This window comes from Struthio camelus, chromosome 3 (genome assembly GCF_040807025.1).
Source record: "Struthio camelus isolate bStrCam1 chromosome 3, bStrCam1.hap1, whole genome shotgun sequence".
NCBI lineage: Eukaryota > Metazoa > Chordata > Aves > Struthioniformes > Struthionidae > Struthio > Struthio camelus.
The window spans coordinates 65,616,883-65,629,495 of record NC_090944.1 but is presented as its reverse complement, the minus strand read 5'-3'; the positions used below and the strand labels follow the sequence as shown (position 1 = coordinate 65,629,495).

General features: G+C 37.4%; 1 protein-coding gene across 1 annotated transcript in view; it reads left to right on the top strand.

The window, feature by feature from the left end:
• Positions 1-12,613, top strand: part of MAN1A1 (mannosidase alpha class 1A member 1) — a 145,611-nt gene that overhangs the window by 70,807 nt on the left and 62,191 nt on the right. Inside the window, exon 5 of the mRNA XM_068938155.1 lies at positions 10,184-10,278. Within this exon, the coding sequence (XP_068794256.1) occupies positions 10,184-10,278 (95 nt within the window). The remainder of the gene's footprint in view (positions 1-10,183; positions 10,279-12,613) is intronic.

Sequence of the window (12,613 nt, the reverse complement as noted above, 5' to 3'; positions counted from 1 at the left end):
ATAAATAGTGGGTTAATACCATGTTCCAGTTATCTCGATATCATGTAAAAATCAGAGATTTAAAACTTGCACTAGCTTTCAGGTTTAGGCGCAGTCATGGGCTGCTGACAGTTTTAATGGCTGCTAGCTTGCTATCTGCCGTTGCTAGAAACATATGTTTTATTGGACTGGAGACTTGGGATTCCAGACTCTTCTAGCGATTCATTTCTATTTATGACATGACCTAAGAATGGCATCCCAAATCTTTGACATGGATTTATGGACTCCGAGCTATTTTACAGTTTATTTATAAATAAATTGTGTGGGGTTTCCGGAATCTTAAAATTTCAGCACAGCTTTCTGACGGCATGAGTTTTGATACCTAGGGTCTGGGCCCCAAGAGCCAGCTGCCAGTGCCCAGTTGAGCTGCACATATGCAGCAAATGCAGCTCATTACTGTTTGTGCGTGCTGTGTACACCTCTTGAAAAGTTAAGGTAGCCCTGAATTTGGGATAAGGAATTCTCAAAGGCTTTTGTACCAAAAAAATTATAAATACTTAAGGTTTGCTTGCTTCATTCATCACCACCTGTTCCAGAATTAATTGCGCCAGAGATATTATTAAATGATCACTTCATATGCTTTCCAGGTGCTAATGGATTGTAGCTTAACTTCTAATTGTGCAAGCATTCATAAACCTAAAAAAAAGAAGTTAATGCTTTTTTGAAATTACTGGATACATTAGCAGTTACTCTGTCACTTCTGGTCTAAAAGTTCTTCCTGTTTTCTTGTTCTTGTTGTTTATAGCTACATAAGCAATCTCTAATACACAGCTGCGTAAGTAACACTCAAGAAAATAACTTAATGTAACTGGAACAAACTCTTCCCTCATGATTTTTTAATTCTACAGTATTGAGCAATTCCTTCCCTCATTTCAACTTTGAGTACAAGTCAGAGGTGCATGTGTTATTGTACACTGATATTTCTTAGTTTTATGCCTTGCCTTCTTTCTGCATGAGGTTTTGTACCATTTATTACTGCCTTTCCTAAAATAAGATTTTAGAAAACAATATATTTTCTTAAGAGTTCTTTAGTTAAAAAGCAACTGAAATAATTGTATGTCAGCTAAAGCTGATAGTTAATTTTTTATTTGTTCTATGTACATTTGGATTACGTGTGGAAATCTAACTAATCCAGTTACTTCCATTTGATTAAGTTCTATACAGTCTTTTGGGGTGCAGGAGGTGTCTTCCATGGTACTGTGTGATTTCTTTGGTACAATGATCAGCTAGAAAAGAAAATCAATTTTCTTGACATCAGTGCAAATATAACAAAAACGGCTAATCAAATAAAACATGGGATAGTTTTTTTTTTTTTGTAGAATTGTAAGCATTTTTTGGTATTATCTATTTCTAATTAGATTTTCTCCAGAAAAACAATTAGTCAGCCTGAAGTATGTTTTAGCTTACTTTGTAGGATAATAGGTATTTGTCATGTTCTTCAATCCTGGAGATTCCATCCATTAGAGTAGTGTACCCCGTCATATACAGCATAGTCTCTACGTACTGAAGCCTAGCATACTGACGTATTCTGGAAATAGCTGTTCCTGCTCACAGCTACTGCAAGTTGTCTGAATCTCTCATGATCACAGGGTCCGCTAAGGTTTTTTGCAATACTTCTAAGATGAAGGTTTTCAAAAGTTGGAAACTTCTGTGCACGTTCTTGAATAGGCATGTCGTCTTAAGTGCCCAGAGTTTTCAGAAGGTTTGAGCTCTCTAATGCCTTTTGATTTCATGTGTCAAATACAATTTTGGGGCTCCTGTACTGAAGGTCTTGTTAAAAGTATTAAGCTCTGCCTGTTTCAGCCTTATGTTGAGATAACGTCGCCTTTTACTATTGGATCTATGTTTTCTAGGTTTGCTTATGTGGAAACCAGTATACATGTTTGTCTTTTAACATATTTACAGCCCAGCACTGTATAACAGTAGATGTTTAACAAGATTGTGGAAATGACCCTAGATTATAGTTATTTTAAAATGTAACATTATTCCTGCTTAATACAGTTGACACTCTTCTTATGTGTAAGAGATGTGGATGAAAATTAGTGTTGCTTTGATGAGAATTTTAATGAGAGAGGAATGACAGAGAACATTTAGTAGACTAAGTGTTTTTAGTTTGGTCCTTTTGCTGGGATTTTCTTTCAGCTAGCAACCCCAAAATGGCCCTCCACTGCACTTGTGTAACAAGTTAACTTGTGCTCCCTCTTCTGGTTTTCCTATGGGATAGAAACCGTAGCTGTTCTGTTTTGCTGATTTTCAGGGAGGTTGGCTTGTTTTTATTTTAAGAAGATTTTAAACAATGCTGTTCTGTCCAGTCAAAATTCTCATGTCAAGCTGTGACAAATCTCCCTTTGTAAAGAAGCTAAAGTGTGCTTGCTTTCCTTCTTTGTGCTTTTGAATGTAAATGATGCCTATTCAAAATTGCAACACCTAAGTCTGCTCTTCCCTGTGCGGGCTAGAGAGGCCTGGGATGGCCCTGCGAGCGGGTTCGACAGCCCAGACAATGCAGGTCTGACTCTCTGCTTACCAACCGGAAAGCTTTCCCAAAACTCGGACTGCCAAGGGGCCAAGAGGTGACTGTAGCATCACTGTGTGCACAATCCTCTTTATCTTGGTGGGATGACATCTGGGCCTGAGAGGGACCGATGCATTTCTGTGGCGTTTGACATGTGCACTCCTCAGGTCCAGCAGGACCAAGGCTGACCCAAAACTAATAAATCTGACTTGGGCCCAATCTATTCCCTGGAGAAATTCCTCCAAACGTACTCTCTAGCACTTCTGGTTCTCAGAGGGTAATAAATACAGTTACAGCTGAGAAGGTCCTAGACGAAGGCTACTTGGACTCCTTCTGTTAGCAGTGGTTACAAGGCTGCCCCTCAGCTTGGATCTAGGTTATTATAATAATAATCTAGGTTATTATAATCTTGGTTATTAACCATCTTTTCACCTCATAGCACAGATAATGCATAAATGACTTGGCTCAGTCAGAGGTAGTTGAGGATTGACTGAAATTAAACTCAAAACTCAGACTGTGCCTGTTAAGGTAAAAGTAATTGTAAAAGCAGTCATTGCTGCTGAATTAACGTCAGCAACTGGTAACTTGTAAAGGTGTCATAAACACTGAAAATATGTTACAGGAAATGATTTCAAATAATATTACACTTAAGTGTTATGCCAGTTAGTATTGAAGCTGCTCAAATAGTTCAGCTTATGCTATTTCAAGTATTCTGGTACTTCAAGTGCAGCACAAACGTTTTTAGAGCTTTTCTAATCTTTCATGGTAAAAATAAAATAAGATACAATCATAATAAAAATCCTGGATTGTCTTTCACTGAAGAAGGTGTTAGAACAAACTCTTTTAAAGGAGTTCTTCATTGTTAACAGGTCATTTTAAACCTAAATCAACATTTGTTAGACTGAAAAGATTTCTATTTAATGTTCTGAAGAGAAACAAAGCAGTCTGTCCTTGTTCATTTTTCTGCTCTCGTTTCGTGCTTTTGCACTGAAATATTCATTCCTTACTCTACTGGGAAAGGCAGTCAGGTACAGCAAAGAAAGCAATAAATCCTACTTACTGCCTTGTCGGTTTTTATCTGTAAATATAATGTAGAAGTGAAAAATGTTTAATTTGACAGAATTAGAAATGTGGAGAAAATGTCTTCATCAATTAAAAGAAAAATAAAGGATTAGGATTGTTTCCTCTGATTGCTGCTAAAATTTGACTTCTGGTTTCACTATTATGCTGTAAATGTTGTTTATGTCAAATACTGCAATGATTTTATACCCATCTGGATTTTGAGGACACAATTACCCCATCTTTTTAGTTAGATTTCATATGAATGGGTTTTTTGGACAAAATTATGAAGACTCTTTATTTTATGACAATGTTGTTGTGCTCTTTGTTAATTATAATCTAATATAATTAATTCTAATAATTCTAATTCTTTTAATTCTAATATATTTTGTTGTGTCCTGTGTTTTGTTTTCTTCCTGATTAGCAACAGCAATTACATCTATGATGAGATAATCTAACATTTTCATAGAGGTTTGTCGTTCCAGCTAGAGGAAATGTGTTTGTTTATCCAGAGGAGATAATATTCCTGTGCTATAATGAAAGCCACTACTGCGTCAAGTGACAGCTCTGGACTCAGTCCTACAGTTGCATCTTTGAGGACAAACCCTTATTTCTCTGTGGGAACACTGTTTTCATAATAAGAAAAAATCTCACTGATTATGGGATTGCGTCTTTTAACATGAGCAATACAGTTCTGAATGTTTGACCTCTTTTAAAATTCACTTTAAAAAGAGAAAGACCTTTCATCTAAAATCATTCATAAAAGAAGTTGCACAAAACACGAAAGTTCTTCTCTGTGCCCTGGTTTATGCCCAAAACCTCTGCTGTTGCATCAGTGACACAAAGTAAGCAGAACAAAAAACCCCAAATCCAAAATGCTTTTGTAAGCAAGAACGCTTCACTCGATTAAGTTCATGTTTGAGAGAGAAATGAGGAAATTTTTATTTTAAAAAAATGACTTTCAGAATGCTGCTGATGGAAGTACTGTATATGTAAATGTGGTTCCTTTCCCTACCTTTTTCAGTAATAGTATAGCAGTGCTACTAGAATGAAAGATGTAGAGTATAGCTACTGAGGAAGTAGATGACTTCTTGGCATTGGGAGTCATGATATGCATACGTACTATGTCCTGCAAAAGCATACCTCCTTGCATACCTTATGTCTGGTAGAAGAAGGGCCTCAGTTTCAAAATTGTTAATTTGTTATCTCTTATGAAGACCAAAAATATTTACATGTATTTAAAAAAAAAATTAAGAACATCATTTAATGGAATGAGAAAATAATATCTTGTCCACTGGATAGATAAGCTCACTGGCTTGGTATGTGTGCCAGCTGAAGGATGAACAGACAGTAACAGGAAAGCTGAATGTGCATAGCAGTGACATTGATTTCTTGTTTTTGCATCACTATCCTAAAATGTCATTCGAAGAATTGCTTACTTGGAGTTGTGGTGGCAGGATTCAGGGGGGAGGGTTGGCTTTTTAAGGCACCTCAGATTGGTAGCTGAAATAACAAAGATGACACTACTTTACTGGGCATTTAGCTTATTTTAACTAGTAATTCGTAGCTTACTGGTATAAACAGGCATCTCAATGGAAAATGTAGTTGCTCTGTTTTCTGCATAGTCTATTGTATAGGCTATAGTAAGTATCTAATTTACTTTAGTGCTAATTTTAATTATGAGTAGGACTGTGGAGTGTGAAGGAGTCGATACACTTTTTCTAGAAAGGAGTCATTCTGTCATAGGACCCTCACACAGTGAGACTCAATAATATAAAAGATTGTTAGAGATCTTACATAAACCTTTCTAAAAATATTAATAACACTTTGAGTTTAAAATGAGAGATTATCTCATGTTCATAGTCTGTCTTCTGACAAAAAAGTTAGGGAGAAATGCTTTAAAAAGCATTTAGTATCCTACCTAGCTTTACAATGTTATATACTGTTCATGTATTTTTGACCCTTTTTAACTATCATTGTCCTTCCTGAATCACCATATTTCTCTTAGAAAATTTTCTTTGCTGCGGCATAGTATCTAGCAAGTTAAATGTCGGTGCAATTTTTAGTGGTTTGATTGCTTTTTAAAGGTAGCAATAATACTTTCCTCTCAGTGCTCCTTTTAAGGGATTGATCTCAGTGTTGCTTACTTATTGTATTACCTGATCAGCTAATAGATCGGGTAAATAACGTTGCAGTCCTTTTACCCTAAAAAAGTGTGCAATCTAGACAAGGAGATATGATAGAACAGGTGAAGCGTGAGCAAGTCATAGTGGACTTGGAAGTGGTTGGACTGAGCAGAGAAATACACAAACCCAGAGAGCTGAGGGTAGGGGGCTGTGGGATGAAAGGAGAGCTGCAGTACCAGCGTGGGACAGTGATGACTTGTCCCAGGTCTGATGCGGCCGCAGTCGTGTGTGTAAGGAGGCCCTTATTACTAAGGCTACTAAGCTGATGAAGGGGCTGGAGCATGTTTCCTATGGAGCAGAGAGGTAGGACTCTTCAGCCTGGAGAAGAGAATACTGAGGGGGATCTGATCAATGTGTACAAGTATCTGAAGGGGAGGGTGTCGAGAGGATGAGGCCAGACTCTTCTCCGTGGTGCCCAGTGACAGGACAAGAGGCAACGGGCACAAACTGAACCACAGGCAGTTCCATCTGAACCTGAGGAAAAACTTCTTTCCTGTGAGGGTGACAGAGCACTGGCACAGGTTGCCCAGAGAGGTGGTGGAGTCTCCTTCCCTGGAAATATTCAAAACCCATCTGGACGTGATCCTGGGCAATATGCTCTAGAGGACCCTGCTTGAGGAGGGAGGTTGGACTAGATGATCTCCAGAGGTCCCTTCCAACCTCAACCATTCTGTGATTCTGTGCTTACTGCTGGCCAAGTAGCCAGGAGGAGAGGCCAGAAGAAGTCCTCAAGCCTCTCAAGATAGCCAGTCTAATGGGAAATGGGAAATTCTGTTGTGGACCTTTTTCTTTCTCATATATAATGGTGTCTCTTTTGTACTCTGTCCTTGCCGCCTTTACCGCCTGTATGTCTAAGCTGTCATATGTTTTGCTCACCAAAGGATGACTTTACTCAATAGCAAGGGGGATTGTTTAGGGCTTAGCAAAAAGTTAAAATTCAATGTCAGCAATAGAGATATTAAGTAGAAATTTTTTGTTGTTTTTTGCTTGTCTGCTTTTATCGCTCAAAAAATATCTTATCCTGTACAGCATTTATTTCTTGTATAACATTAGAAGTTTATGGTCTGGCAATGAAAAATATGCTTGTTATTGAAGTTAGTGTGCAGTAGTTACAACTAATACCAGTTTTTTGATATTACTATTGCTTAACCATATTAAAGCTGCAAATATAAAAATAAAGTAGTTTTTATTATTAATCTTTGTCTTTCCCTTGCTGAAAGATGATAATTTTTCTGGGTACAACTTCCTATTTAGTTTGTTCAGTCATTCAGAAAGTGTTCTTGTATGTTTGTCATTCTTGCCTATACTGTTTTACTCATTAGGTAGTAATTTAGCAGTCAGTAGTTCAGTCTTATTAAATTAGCCCTAGGGTAAAATTGGATAATATCCATAGATGACTTTTGGTAATAAACTCTTGCAATTCTCTTGTGAAAAAGAAGCGCATTTTCACCTCAAGACTAGTTCCAAAATTGCATGAGACTTTAAAAATCACTTTTTTAAATTCTGTTTTTCTAATTGCTTTTCTTTATGGTTCCTGTATATATTGAATTGTTTACTGCATTGGAAGACACATATTTTGGAAAATAAATGAATTAGAAAACCCAACTTCATTATGTATTCTAATGTTGAAGATGTAACATTTCTTTTTCAAAGTATTGTCCTTATCAGGATTGACTTATGGTTTTCTTGTGTATCTGTAAGTGGAAAAATATTTCCTTACCACTTGATATTAGATTTGTTCATTTTTGGATGACCGCTAATTTTGGCATATTTAGGAAGTAGGTACGGTGCTTTTAAAAGGAATTAGTGTGTTAAATACAATAGAATTGAAAAAATATTTATTAGAAGGTGACAACTGGTGAGAGTTTATTTGAAATTAAAGCATTTTTGCTATACAATGACTTTTTATTTGATCAAGGTACTAAACTGTTACATTCTTATCCAGAAGCATTATTATTATTGCTTTTTCAGAGTTTGCCTGTAAACTTTTAAAGACAAAGGATTAATACAAAGCATAAGGTACAGCAGTGACTGAGTGTTGTTCATTGCCTTGCTGCCAGTGCTACAGTTTAATATTTATTCGTCTTTTGAAAGGGAGATCTGTTGTCCAAAAATGCATATCTAGAAAGAGTACATCAGACATTGACAATCTCCACCTTTAATCACATTTCATAAAATAAAATACCTACCTCTCCTCAGATATGAGAAAAGATGGGTCTTATGCTGGGCCAGAGATGCTTCTGCTGGAATTCAGGCTCCTGATGTGTTAGTTGCTCAGGAAGTTTATCACAAAACGTTTTCCTGCTAATACTTCAGTGTTTCAAGTAGAGATGCTAAGATGAGCTGCTGAGTTGTTATATCAAATGCTGTGAAAGACTGAGGACGCCTCTCTAGTGTTAGAAGAGCAAAACATAGGTTTGATTTGATGAATCAAGATGAACAAGTGCGACTGCTTAGTGTAACAAATAGAAAGCTTGGGTTTTCCTTGTAGAGTTACTGTCACTTGCTCTTTGCAAGCAAATCTACGCAGGGATAATGAAGTTCTGCACAAACTGCTGTTTCTGGGTGTCCCTCAAGGTTACCCTCTGGGGAGACCGGATTATGTACTATGTGAAGGTCACAAATCCATAACTAATTTTTGACAGAATCCACAGAATCAGTACACTGGGAAGTCAGAAATGATGTGGATTATGGAAGGATTTCCACCCACATTATTTTCCCTATTGCTTTGCTTCACATTGCCCCCAGCACTTATATGTACTCCACTTGAAAATACAAAGGAGCTAAGAAAGGAGGATTTGGTAGCTTCTGTTTTTTGACTCCAGCCATAATGTGGCTCCAGAAGCAGGAACAAATTACTAAACCTCACTCAGAATCTCTTTTACTATAATTCAAAATCCCAGACTATTGCCACAGAAATCTTAAATCCTGTGTCATAAGACGAAACTGTGGGATAGTCTGTTACGGTAGTTGGTAACAGTTAAGGTAAAATGCATGTAGTTATGGTAACATGTATAGTAGTGGGATAGTAGTTATGGTAACTTGATAATCCCAAAATTTCAAATTTTCTCCTGATCAAATACTTTTAAATAATAAAGACCTTTACACAAAATGGCTTCTAGAAAGTGTGATCTTATAAATTGCATTTTATTTATATAGGAATAAATTTCTTCCGTTATGTTTTGACCAGCAAATGTCTTTATTTATACTTTCACATAAACATATTAACAGAGTTCCTGTGTATTTTCCTTCCTTCTGTGAAAATTTACTCTACTGTGCCTTCCTATACTGTGAGATGCATCACAGGTACAAGATGATTTCTAATAAGTGAGTAAATAAATATTTCATCATAAATATGTTTAAGAAGAAGAAGAAAATTAATTGAAGGGAGCCATTATAAGAATGAGAGAATGACAAAGGTGACTTTGCTATTTTGGCTAATACACCTGGGATAATTCCTTCTGTTGCACAGAACCGCAGTGTAATTCCAAGCAAATAGGACCTGAACATCCACACATTGTAATCGCTAAATAGCTTTCTATATTTAAGTTGAAATAATTTTACTTCTAATTAGGAACTCACTTTACTAGAGCAGTGAGTGCTCTGAAAGTCAGGTTAATGTAACCTGAGCTAACTTGGCAGTTGGAGGAGAGCAAAATCCTCTTTTATATTCTGGCTTTGCAGCTATTACCCGGAACATAAAAGTTCCTTATGTTAAAATGTATGTAATTCCTATGGGCAGATGTTAAGCATCTGAGGTCTTTCTCCTTCATCTTCTCAGGATGAAAGCTGAAACATTTTTTTGGGTGCTAAAGATTAGCCAACTCTCGGTTATCTGCAGGAGTATATTCCATTTTGGGGGTCAGTCATGGCATCGATACCCATTCATCTTCCTGCAAAGCCAGCCGAGTCCAGAAAGACTACTTAGGAGCTGCAGAAATGTCATTGTGCTGCCTTTTTCTGTTGCTTTTTTATGGATTGTGTTTGTTTTGCTTTTGCCTCAGGTTCTGAGGCCGTTCAGCCACGCACCAACCAAGCCAGACAGGGGAGTGCACAAGCGATTCTGCATAAACCAGAGGGGGTCTAGCCAAGTTTATAACTCTGATTTGAGGCTGGTCGTACCAGATGCATGTCATCTGGATATCTTTCCTGTGGAATACTGTTGTATGAGTTCTTCTGTTTTCTGTGGTGTCTGCTACCTCTGTTACTTTGCATAGTGGAAAAATGATTGTACTGCTTTGTTTCTTTGACATCACACTAAAAAAACAGGGAGGCGTCATTGTGCTGAGGTGATTTTGTACCACACATTCAACAGCAGGGTCATCCAAATTCCTTCAGTGGGAGCAACACCGTCTTTTCTAACTCTTTGTTTCTTCTTAATTTTCAGATATTCCGAAAGAAGGCAGTGGAACTTGGGGAGAAATTGCTACCTGCTTTCAATACTCCCACTGGGATACCTTGGGCACTCCTTAATATTAAGAGGTAATATCTAATTTTTGATGACTAGAGCATACAAAAAATTTATGTTGAAATCCTGTCTTAACCACAGAGCTATTGCGATTGCCGTACTGTTTTAACTTTTCCAGCTAGGCAAAAGTTCACATAAGATCCTTGATTTTATATTTCAAGCTAAGAAATTTAAATAAGTATTCATTGTACACGAAAGAGTGCAAGTAGCAATGCACTTATTCACCTCAGAATTGGCTGCTTTTCTGTTAATTAGCATGTTGCTCATCACTTTTCCTGAAGTCCTCCATAGATTTTAGTGTTACTACAGGTAGGGTAGTTGCAAAAGGAGATGTGCTACTCCAAAAAGGTAAGGGTTCTTGCCAGTTAAGCTAATTTGTGAAAAGCACTATTATTTTTACCTGTTCTCATACTTAGTATCCACGTGTCCTAAGAAACAAGAGTAACGTCTGCTACAAGTGACTCATTGTATTGCGTCGTCTCCTAAGGAGTTTCTGATTTGGTCAGTTTTGCTTTGAACACGGCCAGGTGTTAGCTGCAGGAGATGCTTGCTTTCCTGGAGCAGCTCTGGCCTCCAGTATCTGACTCCAGACGAATGTCAGCGAGTCCTGGGTCAGTCTCAGGGTTGCTAGTAAACAAAAGAAAATGTGCAGTAAAGAAAATGTTTCCTTTGCACTGTTTGAGGAAAAATATTGAAAGGTATACCTGCGGATTATATTTACATATTTATAGGGGCACATCAGCTTTCGTACCACTACAAACAAAAAAAACCCAAAACCAAAAAACAGCATCAGCCAGAATGTGAAATTCTGCCTGTCAGAGAGAATCAAGGGAAATTTCATGTGTGGGTGGTGGTGTTGGTGTCGTTTTTGTGTGATTCCTCTTCTTGACAGTCAACATCTTCCACTATTCTCTGATCTGTATTTATGCCTTTTTTTCTAGAAGGGGACATAAGTTGGCATACTTGCATGGTTGGCTGTATTTGTTTCAGGATTGTCAATAAACTGCTCCAAACCACATCTACAGAAATCCCTGGTGCATCAGTTTAGACAGGCTTATTTTTCCACTTGCCCTAAAACAGGAAAGGATACGAGAGGTGAGAGAGGAGAAGTGTGTGTGTGTGTGTGTGTGTGCTGGGAGCAGGAGGGAGTCAGTTCCTCATGACTTGCTCATCTTTAAAGGGGCTGGTGCACTGCTGTCCCGTGATGTTGCCTGTGCTTCTACGCGTTTCTTACGTGCATGTTAATGACTTCTTCTCAATGGATTAGCGCCATGGCTTGGGATTTTTTGGGTATTTGCTTCTAAGCTGTTACAAAAGCTTCTGAGTACGAAACTCTAGCGTGCATGTGTGATTACAGCACAACAGTATGTTATGCTATATAATATATTTAAACATTATTAAGGTATTTAGGCCAAAAAATTTGTCTTACGTGTAGCCCGCATCTAAATCCTTGCTTGTCTACCAAATATATCAACAGTTTTTTGCAGACAGTTCAAATTCTGTGGCAGATCTTTATGGGTTTGTTCCTAGCTTCTCCCAACAAGTGCTGTGCTACACTGCAAACGTCAGTCACAAACAACATACGGTGGTGACAAAAAGGGATTCCTTTGATGTCTTTCACCAAAATGGAAGAGCATCTCTACAAATATAACTGTGTCCTTTCCTTTACTATAAGAGCAGTGTAACATTAAATGCCCTGGGTTTGGTTATTCATTCTGAATTCTTGCTCATATGTCTAGATTTGACCTTCAGTAAATGACACTTCCATAATACTATGTGTAAACAAATATGCTGTCATCCAGGCTTAGGGAATGCTAAGCTGCTGAAGCCTGCATATATTACAGATCTAATATGCCTCATTTCTGATTAGTATTTTATTTGATTTTATTTTGAAATACGCTTCAGATTGGAGAACACTCACAATAGGTTGTGGGTGTCAGTGTTTATTTTTAAATGACTATTTTTGGTTTAGCAGATGAGCTGGATATTTGTTTCACTCTGCAAATGTTATTCACAAAATAGTTTGTTTTCTCTGCTTCTCCTGTATTATCACAGCCAGTCTTGTTCTTTCCTTGGCTGCCTGTGTGTGTAAACATATATATGTGCTTGTCTGTGTGCGTGTGTTTTAACGTAATAAAGGCATATGCCTGAAGTCTTGTACTCTTTTTCTTTTCCATAGTTTGTCTTTATCCTGCTTCTTTCCTGATAATTTAATGGCCATGCAACACTTACTTTCTATTTGTGGAACCTTAATTATCAAATATGTTTAAAAGTTTACTGTACTGTTCTTTAGCTCAAGTTATGAGCCGATTTCTTGGGTATTTTTGCTTCTGTCTAGAATTTCCTTTT